Genomic DNA, 16008 nt, shown 5'->3' on the forward strand with positions numbered 1-16008 from the left:
GAACTCACAGGAGAAGCAGGGGCCTTTATTAGGGTATGGCAGATGTAGTGGAGGTGAAATCCCAGGCCTGAGCCTAGGAAAAGGCAGAGGAGAGGCAGAGGCCCCTGGAGCAGACTAGCCCCGCCACACCTCTACCTGGCAAGCCCTCCCCTACTCCAGGTTCCTTACACCAGCCTCCCCCTGCCTCTGGGAACACAGAGCACCAAGAACTGCCAAGAAGGACCCTCTAGGGCCACAGCTTGGAGGGAAGCACAGGATCCAGGTGGCTGTCTCCCTACCGTGAGAGATAAGGGGAGCTCAATGTCCCCCTCTCTCCACCGGGATGAAGTGGGGAAGCTCTTTCTCTGTCCCCCAGAAGAGAATGAACATGTTCTCTGTAGTGGGGGAGAGGGAGTAGGGCTTGGCCTCTAAGCAGGACCTAGAAAGAGGCCAGAGGTGAGGCCCCCAACGGAATTTCCCAGACGCTACCTTTACGCTTAAAGTCTCCCCTTTCCCTTCCCATCAGTTCTGGAGAGCAGCTCAGAGTCTGGGCCAGAGTGACTGATGGGCAGAGGAGATCTACTCCAAAGACATCTGTGGATTTCAGAGTGGGGGTTTCTCCGACACCAAACTTAACTATGTACACAGGCAGCAGCCCCGGTGGCAGGGGAGCAGCTGCGAAGGGCTAGTAAGAGTAGCCACCCTTGGGGCCAAAGGGCTGGGCAGGGCCAGCCAGCTCTGGGAGGTAGGCGGGGCTCTCGTCCAAGTGGGACAAAGGGACTGTGTCCTCCTCACTGACCGGGCGGTCAAACTCAGCCTTGAGAGCTGGACGCTGATTGTCCGGGAAGGCCAGAGAGAAGAGGGCCTCGGGCTCACACACAAACTTGTACACGTAACGCTCACCAGCCACCTGTAGGGGGAGAGGGCTGGGTCAATGTGGGGTGGAAAAGCAGACCCCTTCCCTGCAGGCCCAGGCAGATGCATGGGTTCTTCCTGCTGCTTCGTTTAAGAACATGCCTCCCTTCACAGTTCTTTTCCATTACTGCTCATCACTTTTTTTTTTTTTAATTTATTTTTTGGCCTTGCTGCATAGCATGTGGGATCTTCGTTCCCTGACCAGGGATTGAACCCGCATGCCCTGCATTGGAAGCACAGAGTCTTAACCCCTTGACTGCAAGGGAAGTCCCCTGCTCATCACTTTTTTGAGAGAGGAAAATCTTAGGGTTGTCCATAATTTCTGGACTTCTCTGACTGGTTCATTATCTGCTCCTTCAAACTTGCTGAGAGTTTGAAGTTTGCTGCTCTCCTACCCCAGCACCTTCCCACAGCCACTGCCCCCTACTCCTATGTCTTTTTTTTTTCTTTTTGGCTGCACCTCACAGCATACAGAACTCCCCCAACCAGGGATCAAACCCACCCCCCTGCAGTGGAAGCGCACAGTCTTAGCCACTGGACCACCAGGGAAGCCCGCACCCACCCTGTCCTTGGACCCCTAACCCCTGACCTTCTGCATGATGCCTTTCTCGTAGTAGTATCGGAGTGAGCGGCTCAATTTGTCGTAATTCATAGCTGGCCGGTTCTTCTGGATACCCCAGAGCCTGGCGACCTGGGGATGGGGGATAGTTGGGGGATGGCCACTGCAGCTCAGGAGAGGAAATGTGGGGGGCAGGTCTGAAAGAGCACTTAAGATTCTTGGAGCACATGCTCAGCTGGCCCTGCAGCTAAGCACCAGCCCGCAGACCCCAGTTTGGCAGGAATTCAGGTTGAATAAAGCAGCAGTGCTGGTGAAGGCACATGTCACCAGTTCCCAGGGTTTCTTATCTCCAGCCCCCAACGCTGTTGGGAGGAGGGGTGGAGACATCCGAGAGGCCCACCTCCTCAGGCTCAATTAGTTTGAACTCCATCCCCCGGCCGGTCCAGGCAATGAAGTGGGCATTCGTCGGGTCATCGAGCAGGGCCACCAGAAACTGCCACAGCTGCAAGGCACCCCGGCGCTGGTAGGGTGGTCCCTCTCGGAAGGCTCCCATCCCTTCCTGCTTGATGTCTCCTGAGGAACATAGGAAACAAGAGGTGGAGGGCTTGTGCCTCTGGTGGCCCAAGCAACCCTGTCCCCTCTCCCCAGGGGTCTCTCCAGGCCCTTTCCCATGAAACGTGATGTGATTCCTGGGGGGGGGACACAGAGGTCTCGAGCAGTCACTTCTCTGACCTTCAAACTTCTCAGGGACGACGCAGACATCATCTGGGAATGGTCGCAGAGGTTTCTCATAGCCATAGCCTTGAGGAGGAAGTGTGGGGGTCATTCAGATCTGGGGGCTCGCTGATACAAGACCCCAAAGAGTCCAGAGGGACTCCCGGCCAGGAGCCCCTCCCCCACAGCAGGACTCTGTCCTCCAACCCGGAGGACTTGGCAGGGGAGGAAGAGGGGGCTGCCTTACCCACGGTTCTGTCACCTGGAGAGGGCCCGGAGAAACCCTCTGTGTGAAGGTACATTGAGGCATACCCAGGGACATCTGGGGGGGAGGAGAAAGAGGGAGATATTGGAGGTGGCTGCGGGTGGGGGCAGGGGCGGCAGTCCCCCACACATTCAAGAACATGCCAGCCTGCCTTCTGGTTCTTTCCCCACAGGCCTGCCTACCCCCAGGTCCCGGGGGGAAGTTCACCCAGAGGGAGTGTCAGGCACGAAGCCCTCAGCTTGAGGGCTGGGCCAGACGGCCTGGATGGCAGCAGCTGAGGCCGGGCAAAGCTGCTCCACAAGGCCCCGGATTCCAGGAGCAGCTGTTTCCTGTGAGTTTAGGGGGGAGGAGGAGGGTAGAGATGAACCTCCGGGGAAAGGGTTCAGTGTCCCAGGCTAAGATTCCCCTGGAATGGGCTGACGTCCGGTCAGCAGGGCAGGTTCCAGCCCAGTGCCGGTGTGAGGGAGGGAGGAAAGGGGTGTGGGGGCAGGGAGAAGAAACACACATGCATCTATTTGTGGAAAAGGCAGTGGGCACGCCCGGCCAGGCCCTATGTTTCCAGCTCTGACAGTAGACAGTCCGCTCTATTTCATTCCATTCCACAGGATTACACCCCACCTGGAGGACTCCGTGGTGCAGCCAGCCTGTCAAGTGCCAGCCCCTTCCTGCCCTACCCGCTTCACTCCCACTTATGAATGAGATGGTGAAACCCGACACCTCCGGAGGAGGCGGGAGGGTGGGCTCATTCCTGCCTCCATTTTGTGAATGGAATTCCTGACTCCATTCAGAGGAAGCAGAAGGGGGAGGGGCAGGAGTTCAAGGGCATGTAACTGGAGCTCCTCCGGTCTGCCTCCTTTGAAGGTCAGCGGACAAGAGCGTCTCCCTCCCACTTCCTCCTTCTCACTGCGGGACAGGGCTCAGGCGTAGGGCCCTGGGCTGGAGGAGAGGGGCTCCCTTCTGGTTCTGATTCAGGCAGCCTGGGGGATTTGGGGCTCATGCCCCTACCCCTAAAAGACTGACACCAGGAAAAGGGAAATTTAAATTAGGCTCTAGGCAGCTCTGAGCCTAATCTAGACTCTGAAATTTATTTTTTCTATTGCAAGTTGGCAGATAAACTCAAAATTGGAGCTGGTAACAATGTTAATTAACTTGGGGCTTCCCTGGTGGCTCAGATGTTAAAGAAACTGCCCACAATGCGGGAGACCTGGGTTCGATCCCTGGGTCCGAAGATCCCCTGAAGGAGGAAATGGCAACCCACTCCAGTATTCTTGCCTTGGGAAATCCCATGGACAGAGGAGCCTGGTGGGCTACCACCCATGGGATCACAAAGAGTTGGACACGACTGAGTGACTAACACATACGACAATGTTAACAGGAGACAAGATTTCCTGGGCCTTTCCCTGGCTGCTTGGGGTTTTGAGCAGTAGCTGTTGTTTATGAACACTGTGGCTGAGTGCATCTCATTTCCATCAACAGCCAGGTGGAACTAGAATTTAAAGTAGTCCCTACTTCCAGTCTCCAGCTCTGGCCAGGATGGTGGGTTGTTTCAACCAGGAGGCTCAAACAGGATGTGGAAACCACACCTGAACCCTGCCTTCCAATCGGGAAGTGTGAGCCTGGCTAGTTCAAGTTCATGTTTCTCCTCATTCAAATCCCTTTGTATTTCTTAAGCTTCTGTGGGGACAGGGACCAGTGACACATCCTATTCATCCGTGTCCACCAACTGCACACACACATGCTCCTGGCATAGTACTTCTGTCTCAGTAGGTATTTAAGCCCCCAAACACCTGTTAAATAGAAATGGGAAGAAATGCCTTAACTTTCCTATCAAGTCACAAGCTATCTGAAGGCAAGGACCCGCACATCTCACTTATCTCTAATCTGAATATAAGTCTGCTGATTGAAAAGGGACAGTTCTTTTTGAATCTATGAAAAGAAGTGGTAGGTGCGTGGGTTGAATATGTGAACTAGTAAAAGGATAGGAAGGAGAGACATGTTGTATTTAACGGCACTGTCCACTCGATCACATGCCACCCCACCCAACAATCCCCTTGAAACTCCTCCATCCCCTTCCCGGGAGCATCTCTTACCTGAGTCGTAGGAGAAGTCCGTCTGCTCCTGTTTGATCACCACCCCCGCCCCTGGGTACCTGTGCCCACTGACTCCACCCTGGCCCACTGCCGGCTGGCCGGCCTGTTCATACAGGGGGTCAAGGTATTCCTGCTTGAAGCTCTGCTGAGGGTAGGGTGGGCAGGGCTCCGACAGCTGGTGTTGGTAGGGGGCAGGGAGGGGTTCCCGGCCTGCTCCCTGAGAGGGTGTGAAAGAGTGGCAGACATCCAGGGGCTGCTGGAAGATGGAGCTGCATGTGGTCGGATGGAGAAAGAAGAGAAGAGAAGATTAAAAGTAGTCCTCCAACCCTGAGGGATGGAATGGGGAGGGAGGTGGGAGGGGAGTTCAGGATGGGGGACACGTGTACAGTCATTGCTGATTCATGTCAATGTATGGCAAAAACCACTACAACATTGTAAAGCAATTAGCCTCCAATTAAAATAATTAATTAAAAAATAAAAGTAGGCCTCCTTGTGCCTGCTGGTCTCAGAGCTTACAGAGTGTGGGGGGCGGGGGTGAAGGAAGGGGCAGGGAGAGGTCAATATCCTCACCTTTCCCCACGCCAGGTCTCTTAAGGGCCAGTGAAGAACACTCAAGAGAAAAACTGGTGAGATGCTGCTCTCCTTGTCTCCTTACCTGTGCTCCCCGAGGTACCCGTGGCCAGGGTGGGGCTGGGAGGCGCCAGAGGATCTCAGGAAATTCCGTTGTTCTGCCCGGGGAAAGGGCTGCAGGGACGACTGTCCGGGGGCAGCAGGGGCAGGGGACTTGATGGCGATTTGTCTAGGGGGGTCATAGGCACTGGAGGTGAGGGGGAGGGAGACAGGGGTGAGGGGGCACAGAAGCTGGGCAAGCATCTTTGAACCTTTCATTCCCTGGGAAGTCAGGTCACAGGGATTACGGGAGAAGAGAGGGTGCCAGGGTGCTAGACTCTGCCCCACATCAACTTTTTCTTCTTTCTTAACCCTAAAGCCAGGTGTAATCTTGAAAACACCTCTCCCCAGCCCACAGCAAATGGGTCGGGTCAGACAGTGGCTTCTCCAGTGGAACTACTCTGCCCTTTTTAATATTTTGGCCACAACGTGAGGCATGTGGGTGGGGGGTCTTAGTTCTCCAACCAGGGATAGAATCTGCACCACCTGCGCTGGAAGTGCAGCCTTAACCACTGAACCACCAGGGAAGTCCCTGCCCTGGTCTTAATATACATCCCTTGAACCCTCTGTTGTATTTTTCATCCTAACTACTCAGGAAATCCTGAGCTATATTACCCTATTACAAGACCTCGAAATCCTTTCTATTGTCTAATCTGCATCTCAAATGCTGCCACTCCTCACTAGGTGCCCACCCCCAACCCTCCATCCAACCCTTCCTTCCCCAGGGCAGGGCTAGGGCTCACCTGGAATAAAGGCACTGCTCGCCATGGTGATAGGGGAGGGGGGGCTTCCTGCTGCAGGACAGGGCCGGGTCTGTGCGAGGACTTTGGGGCTCCTTCTTGATCCTGGTGGTGGGGCTGTGGAAAGCTACTGTGGGGGTCGGGGGAGGCAGAGAAAGGCCAGAGAATGTCACAGGAGAGGCAGGAAGAGCTTCTGATGCCTTCTGACATCTTCTGCTCTTTAACCAGCAGTTGGTTGCTGGTATAGCCTCATCCCCCTTCTCTGGGTCACAATTGTCAGAAGAATCATAGATACTTGTAAGAACAGTCTGGCTATTTATATTATGTCTAGTTTTATACTGTTGGCTCATGTCCAATATGAACCAAAGAAACTGTCTAAGGTTCAACATTTAGTGCAACCCCAACCCACCCCCACCCTGCGCAAAACACCTTTGTAGGAGCAAGCAGCTCCAACCAAAGGCCTGTGGTTTTCCTGACCATCCTGGAAAATTCCAAGGGAGAGAAATGTTTTCTTATTTGGGGCTATAAAGCATCTTTCTTTTTCTGGTTAAGGTTGGATACTAGCCCACTTGCATGTCAGCTGACTAGCATCACACACACGCTCCTAATTATCCGTGAAGAACACTGGCCTTTCCTGTGGCCCCTGCTGGGTCCGCCAACTCCAGCCACCAGGCCGAGCAGCAAAGAGTTGGTTTCAAGACTGCAAGTGTGAGTCAAAACCCACAATCGAGTGCTCTGTTGTCGATTATTTGTGCTCTATTTCATTTCACTGGTCAAGACTGTTGAAAGCTAAGTATCGAACATTAAAGCAAGGTTTCTCAACAGTAGCACCAGTGACACTTGGGCCACATAATTCTTTGTCATGGGGGCTGTCCTGAGCATCACAGGATGTTAGCAGCATCCCTGGTTCTATCCATTAGATACCAACAGCACTCCACCCTCAGCTGTTAACAACCCCAAATGTCAACAGACATTGGTCTCCTGAGGTGCCAAGTTATTACTAGCTGTGCACAAGTAACTTAGAATGGTAGAACTGGCCCCTGATGCAGTGGTCCAAGCCCCTTGTTTCAGAAATAAGGAAAGGATCAGAGAGGTGAAGCGTCTGCTCCAAGGTCACACTGCTAGAATGGGCAAGCCCCAATGTGCACCAAAGTTTTCATCTCCCAGTTATTGCTAGGCCTTTTGAGTCCAAACCCAAGAATGGGGAGCTCTGCCCTTCACCCTTTTTCAGAGCACAGAACAAGTTGATTTTTTATGATCCTCTATCCCTATGACTAATTTCCTGCCCTCCCCGACTCCCAATCCCCTCTACCCAGGGCCCTCAACTCACAGTTTTCCGAATGGAAATCAGGAACAAACTGCTCATCACTGTCCGGTACCTGAGCTGCAGAGAGAGGTCAGAGGTGAGTCTGGGCTGAGGGTCTTGGATGGCAGCCCCTGGCAGACTCCATTATTGCAGCCCTGCAGATTAGCACCAGCCTGAAGGGGCAAGCAGCTTTCCTAGGACTGAAAGTAACTCCACCCAGGTCCTAGCACCATCCCTCTCGGGGCTCCCTTAACACCCTGGAGGGAAGGCTGCAGTTCTCAGAACCCGTCTGAGCAGATTCCAGAGTGCTTTGTCTTAGGTGCTTTGTCTTTTTTCCCTCCATTTTTCTTAAGTGAAGACAACCCAGCCCCTCAGAGTTTACAAAGTTCCCTCAAAGCAGAGTCACATCTGGGATAGGCAGGCATGACAAGGAGTGAGAGTCTGTGGACTTAGAATCACATGGGAAGATTCTGAATCTGGGCTGGGCCCAGAACTTCCCAGGTGAGAAGTAGAATTCTAGAGCCTGGGAAAGGAGATGGAATGGAAGGAAAAGACTGGTTCAAAAGAGGTGATAAGAGTATGACAATGGGAGAGGAGGAGGCTGGGGTCACTGGCGGTCACGGTGCTTTGTCCCTTTGATGTGCAACTAGGAGACAGAAGGGCTTCCTAAACTGGAGCTCTGAGGAGCACTCCCAGGGTGCCGGTGTGGGTGGAGCTGGGTTTGGGGATTAGGCAGGAAAACTAAAATAGCACAACAGCTCATCCGTGGCCCCCAGACTGGATATCCGGGCTCTGATTTCTAGTTCTTATTCTGGCCTCGCCAACTCCTTCAGGTGCGATCCAGCTGAGTACCTCTCCTGACCCGAGAATCGTTGCCAACTTTTTGCCCCTTTCTCAGGAATAAATAGATCACAGCAGGAAGGGAAAGGGTAGACACCAAGAAGGACTTCCTGATAGCCTGGGAAGAGAGTGGCTTGAAGGTAAGGCGATGGAACCCACAGAGACAGGTCTTTCGTCTCCTGTAAGCTGCTCTCAGTGGGCAATGGGAAAGCTCATGGATAAAATGACGGGAGAGTTGGAAATGGCTGGTAAGGGTGAGGGTACAAGGAGATGGCTGGACCACACCGTCACTCGTCACAGTCTATACAGGACACACCCCAATCTCTGTGGCTTCCCTCCTGGGCCAAGGCTGCAGTGTCTTCCTTGGATTTCAGCCATGACCTCAGATCAGAACTCCCTACTACTCTCCACAAGGCTGTCAGAGGGATCTTTTATAACAGAAATCCAGTCACTTCTCTCCCTTGCTTAAAGCATGAACCCCAAACTCTTTGCCCTTGGCCTCCATGGCCCCGAAGGTTCTGGCCCTTGCTTATCTCTCCAACCTGCCTCTCCTTGCCTGTTACCCTCCAGAGGTCTGGTCTCCTTTTGGGTCCAGCTTGACCCCTCTTCCCCACATCCTGGCCTGTTGTTTTCTGGCCTCTGAAGTGTTAGTTCACTTTGCCCTTTCGGAGGCCTTCTCTGACCACCCAAACTGAACTGGTCCCTCCTGGCTCTCGATCACATCCCTGTTTTATTTTTTCCCGAGCACATATGACTTCTTGAAAGTATTAATTTAATTTATGCATATGTAATTTATGTGTAATTTATTATCCACCTCTTCTATGAAGAAGTTAAGCTTGCTGAGGGCAGAGGATTTATCTGTCTTGTTTGTCTGACTCCCAAGCACCCCTGAAACAGGGTCCCATTCAGAATAGACACTCAATGCATTATTTGTCGACTATATGAATAAACATACAATGACCCCTGTCCTCAGGCCAATGGGAGGGAGCAACATGGGCCTGGGAGCAAGAACTAAGAAGATCCTAATAAACCAGCCCTTCCTTCCCCTTGAGGGCCCCCTCTCCACCACCAGGTAATATTAGAAGCAGGTCTTCCAGGGAAAATACTTCTCACAAAGGATGCGTAAGGCTGTGATCAATTGCTTGGCAGGTGGATTCTTTATCAACTTGCTTTAGACATCAGAGGTGTCAAGTCCTTTAAAATACACATTTATCGAGGGGAGGGATAAATTGGGAATATAGGATTAACAGATGCACACTATAATTTATAAAATAAACAGTAAGGATTTACTGTGTACCACAGGGAACTCTTATTAAATATATTGTAATACTCTCTAAGGGAAAAAATAAAAAAAAGAATCTTGGTATAGACACACATGTATATATGTATAACCAAATCATTTTGCTGAACACCTGAAACTTAACACAATATTGTAAAGCAACTATACTTCAATAAGAAACAATAAAATAAAATACACATTTATAGATTGGTGACTTCTTGACAGAGGGAACCCATTGGCTGAAGGGTTTAAGAATCAGGAGCCCACCAGCCCCTAAAGAACTTATGGAAGAAAAATCAGCAGAGAACAATTCTGAAGTGATCAAATAGATCAGCAGGGCATGAAATCCCTTGGCAAAAACAAACAAAAAACCAACACAGTACATCTTTTTAGGAGCGCAACTAGGGCACAAAGGCAACCGTTCCCAAACTGGCCCCAATCAAGAAGCCTGGGACACTCTTAGAAACAGATTCCCAGGCCCCACCCTTGGAGAGTCATTCCAAAGGGTCAGGGTGGGGGTATCTATCTATCTATTTATCTATCTATATATTTTTTTTTGACCACATTGTGTGGTAGGCATATGGGATCTTAGTTTCCCAACCAGGGATCGAACCCTCGCCTCCTATATTAGAAGCTCAGTCAAGCACTGGACCACCAGGGAAGTCCCAGGCACCTGTATTTTAATACACACCTCTGGTAGCCACTAAGGACAGGCAGGTTTGGAAAACTGGATAAAGGGAAGGATGCAAAAGCTCAACTGCCCGGGGGGGGGGGGGGGGGGTGGGTAAGACCCAAGCCCATCCTTGCTGTGCCTTTTGGCACAACCATAGATGAGAGCCCCCGAGACGGGCAGAATGGGGGTGACAGGAGCAAAATGAACACTATTTCCCTCCCTGCTACCTGGGCAAGAAGGGTCCCGAGGGTGGGAGAGATACAGCACATGGGCGAGGCTGACGCACTCTGGGCCCCCTCTGGGGCTTCATTAACTGCCAGTTTCCATTGAGGTAATGGGCTGGGGGCATCTCCTGCTGGCGTCACAAGCCAGGTCACATGAAGGTAGAGAACCCTGGGGTCATCTTGACTTTCCTCTTGCCTCAGGCTTGAAGGTTTGACCAGAACCCCCAATCCCCAAGCAGTCCTTCAGGAGGCCACCCCCAGTACCCTGGTAATACCTCAAAAGAGGTGGTGCTGTCCTCATCCCAGGGCCAGGAGAGATCAGCCAAGGCAAGAATGGGCTGTGGTGTGAACCCCAGTGCCTGCCTGGCCCCTCCCCAGAGCGCCAGCTCCTCCCAGAAGGGCAGGACAGGGCCTCCGTGGCTCAGAGACTGTCAAGGATGGAAATAGGAACACAGAACCTCGCGTTCCTGGAGAGCAGGAGAATTTCTAATGACCATGTTTGGTCTCGAGTGTCAGCCACTCTTTATTTATTTGTTGACTTGGCTGAGCTTAGGCTGCCAAGCCAGTGTGCCAGGGTCTGCCCCCAACTCCATCCTGGCACTAAGGTGTTTATCTGCCTGGGGACATGGCAGAGGATTAAGGAGAGGACAGGAAAGATGCCAAGCCAGCATAATGCCCAGAAAGAGAATTTCAGGGAACATCCCTCCAATAGGAGGGGAGTCAGTTGAAAAGGGGCTTAGGGGCTTCCCACCTGGGCTCCAGGAGAACAGGTAGGTGAAAACAGCCAAGTAGCGAAGCACATCCCAAGTAAACCACCCATCCATACAATATATATTCCACCACCTTCTCCCTCTCTGAGGGTCTGATTACAGGGCAGAGGAGCCTCTTAAGGAGCCCCAGTGGAAATGGGGGGAGGCATCCCCCGGAGCTTCTCCTCCATTTTGTCACCACTGGCCTCTCCCCCTTACCCCGCCCCCACCCTGGCAGCATAATGGAAGGAGCCAGTTCTCTATCTATGGAGGGGACATTTGTCCCCAAGAGCCTTCTGGAAGGGGAGGAGACAGAAAGATATAGAAGGAGGCATTGTAGCTAGGGAAGACCAGAGGAGGGGATTAACCCCATCTCTTCTCACAGACAGGCTGAGCCCCAGCATGCACACACATGGATTCACACACACCCAACTGCCTTTTACTTCACAGCTTTACACGGGTGAAACACATCCACATGGGATCTCTTTTTGGATTTACAAATATGAACGGGGAAAACCAAAGGACGAGGGGCTGCAGACCTCAGAGGAAGACTTGGGACTGATGGTCCTTATGCAAAGGGGAGCACAGACCCACCCTTTTTAGAATCTCATAGGAGCTATGGATCCTTCTCTTCTTAGAAATATTCACATTCCTTTGTGTATGTTGCACCCCCAATGATTTTATACACACATCGGAGGGCTCAAGGACCCCTGCAACCTATCCACAGAGCTTGTGGGAAGCCATAGACCCCGTTATGGACTCCTGCCTCATACAAAGAACATACATGACCCAAAGTCAATGTTCCTTATCACCAAGAGACCAAAGGCATTGCCTCTGAGGGTTCCAGAGGGCTCCCCACAAACCCGGAAAGGAACCCTCGACCAGAAGCACATCTTTGACAATAACCAGACACAGCTTGGGCTCAGCCGGTCTGAGCCCGGGGTTTCCCTGCAGTAGCCTGGTTCTTTCTCCAACAATTCAGCAGATTCCCAGGCACCCCGAAAATAAACACACCTTCTTAGCCTCACATCACCCCACCCCCCTATCCATCTAGAAAACCCCCAATCCAAAGATGTCTGAGCTGCCTCCACAGACCCCCCGCTCACCTTCACCCTCTATGTTGCCTGGACACCAGATGCTGAACCCACAACTACCTCTGCCAGAATCCAACCTGGTGTCCCCCTAATTCTTCACAGCCCCACCCACACTTCAAGCACCCACAGCTTCAATCCAAATTGGGGCTTTAGGGAGAAATCAAGCTCTGGCCCCCAGTCCTACGCACCCCACCACTGGCAAGTTTCCAAAGGAACTAGTCCCTCCCTGCCACCCCAAAGCTCCCTCTGGGCTGCAGGGGTCACTGACCTGGTGGAAAGAGGCAGGAGAGGAGGCTGGGGTGGTGCTGGGACGGTGCAGGGGGACAGGGCCCCGGCAGCTGCATCTGTCTCCGCAGAGAGAGCGAGAAGGAGCAATCGGCCACAGCATCCCCCCCTCAGGCCTGGCCATCCATCGCCAGCTGGGAACCTGAGCTGCTCCCTCAGAAGGAAGGAGATGGAACCAAGGAGATCCCAGCGCCTCCCCCCCAACCTGCGTCTTGCGATCCCCACCCCCACCTCCCCACCCACTGGATTTAAATGCACGAGGACTTCCAGGGCAGCAGCGTGAAACACACACTGGCTGTCACGCTGACACATGCAGAGAGACACAAGCACAAGGTCTAGACCCCCACAGCCAAGGGGTGGGGCTTCCAAGGTTGACAGAAGACGAGAACGTTTTCCTCCCCTTCCCATTCCAAACCCCACTGCTTCCGAAACGCCAACGTCTGAGCCTACCCCTAGATCACAAGCCCCAGGAGCTGCCCACTTGGGGGAGCCTCGGGACCCTCAGCCGGACAGACAGGAGCCTGGCGAGCCAGACAGAAATCAGGCGTTAGGAAAGGAAGTCTTTGAGAGACCCTGGAAACTGACACCACTGCGTTCTTTTAGCTCCAGCCCAGCTCCGGAACCTCGAGCGGAGGATGGGCAGGATGGGCAGACTGGGCATAGCTCTGCTTGTAATTCGCAGCTGGGCACACAGGGCTTGCAGAATCAGGAAAGATGGCCACAATCTCCCTAGAGCCCCCAGATCTCTCCAGCACCCATGAGGACATTGAGCCTTGAATTCCAAAATGTCTTGAGTGCTTGCTCCATGCTAGTCATTCTGTTAACATATATATTTAGGGGGATACCACAGCGGTCACAATAGATCTAGTCTGTCTAGTCAGGGGTCTTTCCCTTTTACTCCAGGCTTTTAAAGATGGTTCTAGAGGAGCTGGGTTTGAGTTTTAAGAAATCATCCAAGAGACACAGGTGGAGGGATGGGGAGATCTCAAAGAGGAAAGCCCTTAAGAAGGGGTTCCTAGTGCTATGGTTTCTTGGGTTTCAGTGTTACAGTGAAGGGACCCTCAGATGGGGGTATTAACTCTTCCCTCTGAGAGACTCTCAACACCAAAAGCTGCTTACCTGCAGTCCTGCTAGTGACACCCTTGGGCTCCACCCAAATACAGCAAGGAATCCCACTAGAGGACCTCCTAGAATACACCTCCCTACGCAGAGGCCCAGTTACTGACCCCACTCCAGCCAGCTCACAGCTCACCCCACTCCACCACCAGCCCCCCACTCCCGCCCGCAGCAAACTGGAGGAGCAATTTGCCTAGGGAAAGAGGAGGGAGGATCGGCTGCCATTAGAATTACAATCAAGGCGATCTGGGGGAGAAGCCCTGAGCTGCTTTGCCGAAGTGATGCAAAAAAACAAAAAAAGAATTATTTAAACTTTTGTTGTTCTTTTGGCTCAGACAGTAAATCATTTGGTGCTGGGGGTTGGGAAGAAGAGAAACCAAAGGGGTTCCGGCAATTCCAGAAGATAGGTAACGAATTGCTCCTTCTCTTTCTCCTGTTTCTTACACTCACTCCCCTGCCCCAAAACCCTAACACACACCTCAGCCTGGAGGCTGGTCCCAAACAAACTTTGCAAATGAAAATTTCAACCAGGAAAATGGGCCTGGGGCCAAGTTCCATTCAAATAAGCAAATACCCCACACAATGGTCTGATTCATCCCCAGGCCTAGTTACACAAGCCTGGCTCAGGGCAGAGAAAACAAATATCAATATAAGTATCCACAAGGGCGCTGGAAAGAGTGGAAAGGCAGGAGACTTGGGGAAGGGGCCTTGCAGAGGCCCTGGAGGCCAGCGAGAGAGGAAGTGAGCTATGTTGGAATACTAGGGGTAGAGAGCATCCCCCACCCCAATAATAGAAAAGGTCACAAAACTACTCACCTTCAGCGAGCCACGTCTCCTGGAAGTGACTTAGATCCTGGAAGAGATCTGAGGGAGTGAATAATGGAATGGAGAAGGTGAGGTGGAGGTGGCGGTGAGAGAGTGGGAACCCTAAGGAGCCCGGTGACCTCCCCCTTGGGGGTTGGGGGAGGATGAACAGAGTCCCTTGAAGGGCAATTTTTTGGGGGGAAAAGGGCGAGGGCCCCAGGTTCAGCCCTCAGGGTGTGTGAGGTGGGGAGGGTCGCGTTTTGTCTCGCTGTCTCTTTACCTTCGGAGTCGGGGGGCGGCAGGGAGCCCGGGTCCATGAGCTTCCCCTGTGGGACCGTCAGAGCTTCGCGCAAGCTCCCATTTCCGGGCGATTTCTGCGGGGAAGGGGAAGAATGCCCCGGAGTCACCCTGAGGCTGCCTGGTCTGGGGGGCGGGGCTGGGGTCCCGGGGTGACTCAGGGGCGGGTAGCCCTGGACCCCGCTGGGGCCGCGGGTGGGTTGGGGCGGGTGCAGGGAGGGGGCGGGCGTGGAGGCCGGCGCGGCGCTCACGCTGCAGAAGGTGTAGGGCACTTGCTGGTCCAAGTATCCGCCTTTCATCCTCCGCTCCATCCGGCCGCTCCCTCCGGCCACACGGCCCGGGCCCCGCGCGGGGGCAGAGACCTGGGGGCGGGGGGGCTGCGTTCGCACACCGTCTGGGGAAGGCAGCGAGGTGGGGGTGGGTAAGGGCGGCGGGGAGGGGCAGTCCCGAGGCTCCGGGTCCGACGGCAAAACTTCTCCGACTCACTCAGGCGATGGGGAGGTTTCCGCCTGCAGAGCTTAGCGCAGCCACACTGCCCTCCCGCCAAAGGAGGTCCCACCTGCTCCTGGGAACCGGGGTCGCCGTTTCGGCTGCTTTCTGCAGCCCTGCTTTGCCCAGACTTGGTTACATAAGACGTGTGTGTGTGTGTGTCTGTGTGTGTGTGTGTCTGTGTGCGCGCGCGCGAGTGTGCGCTAGCGCGCGGAGGAGCCGGCGAAGCGCGCACCATTCGCACGCCCACAACTCGGGCGCCCCCTCCAACCCTGAATCCCAGCGCCTCCCACCCCCTGCCCTGGAATCTGCGGAGGCGGCGGTGAGAGTGTGGTGAGTGTTGGAGGCGAGGCTGGGAATCACACTCTCCCTCCCTCTCCCTCCCGTAGCCTCACCTGAGGCCCGGGCGTTTGTACTGGAGCCGCGAGGGGTCCCGAGCATCCCCCCCCGGGTTGCACCGAGGGCCGCGGGGCTAGGCCGGAGCTAGGCGACCCCGGCCCAGGGTCCCCAGCGCACCGGCTTGTTTTCCGGGCGCCGCCGACAGTTGTGAGCCCGGGGGAGCCGCTGATTGGTGCATTTCCTTCGCCTCTGCCTTGGCTCTATCTACCCCCCACCCCGCTCCCTTTGTTTCATTGACTTTTGTGAATGAAACCCCAGGGCCGGGCACGCCCGCCAATCCCGAGACTCGCTCTGCCGAGCCGGTGGGGCGGAGTTTCCCAGCAGCAGGGGCCAATGAGAACTCAGGGGTTGGCTCCCGGGTTCATTCACCGCTTGGGCTCCCATTCATAAAAAAATAAACTCCTTGCTGCCGGAGTTCATTCATAAAGAGCTGAGAGAAAACGAGGGAAGCCAAGGACCCGACGGCTTCTCTGTGGGACTCGGTGGTGACCCTGACGCTCTGCTAACTCCTCCGGCTGGCGT

General features: G+C 53.9%; 1 protein-coding gene across 8 annotated transcripts; it reads right to left on the reverse strand.

The window, feature by feature from the left end:
* Positions 1–4: 4 nt before the first annotated feature.
* On the reverse strand, positions 5–15714 carry ETV4 (ETS variant transcription factor 4). 8 transcript variants are annotated; one of them, XM_043904750.1, is made up of 13 exons: positions 15483–15714; positions 14850–14960; positions 14582–14675; positions 14314–14361; positions 7262–7315; positions 5935–6061; positions 5178–5339; positions 4523–4791; positions 2415–2489; positions 2186–2254; positions 1854–2026; positions 1484–1585; positions 5–889 (listed from the first exon to the last, which is right to left on the reverse strand). In XM_043904750.1, exons 2-13 carry the CDS (start codon positions 14907–14909, stop codon positions 665–667), a joined length of 1458 nt encoding a protein of 485 aa, XP_043760685.1. In that variant the 5' UTR covers positions 14910–14960; positions 15483–15714; the 3' UTR covers positions 5–664. The 8 variants fall into 8 exon arrangements, with proteins under 8 accessions (XP_043760685.1, XP_043760684.1, XP_043760683.1 ...); XM_043904749.1 differs by having other exon boundaries at positions 5178–5321; positions 14850–14992; XM_043904748.1 differs by having other exon boundaries at positions 2430–2489; positions 14850–14992.
* Between the last annotated feature and the right edge of the window lie 294 nt (positions 15715–16008).

This window comes from Cervus elaphus, chromosome 5 (genome assembly GCF_910594005.1).
Source record: "Cervus elaphus chromosome 5, mCerEla1.1, whole genome shotgun sequence".
Taxonomy (NCBI): Eukaryota; Metazoa; Chordata; class Mammalia; order Artiodactyla; family Cervidae; genus Cervus; species Cervus elaphus.

Excerpts from the sequence above, each read along its gene's own strand:
- ETV4 (XM_043904747.1), bottom strand. The coding sequence starts at position 15,528 with ATGCTCGGGACCCCTCGCGGCTCCAGTACAAACGCCCGGGCCTCAG. Across the intron at positions 2,027-2,185 it reads CGTCCCTGAGAAGTTTGAAG|GAGACATCAAGCAGGAAGGG; the intron begins GTCAGAGAAGTG and ends TATGTTCCTCAG. Across the intron at positions 890-1,483 it reads AGAAAGGCATCATGCAGAAG|GTGGCTGGTGAGCGTTACGT; the intron begins GTCAGGGGTTAG and ends CTCCCCCTACAG.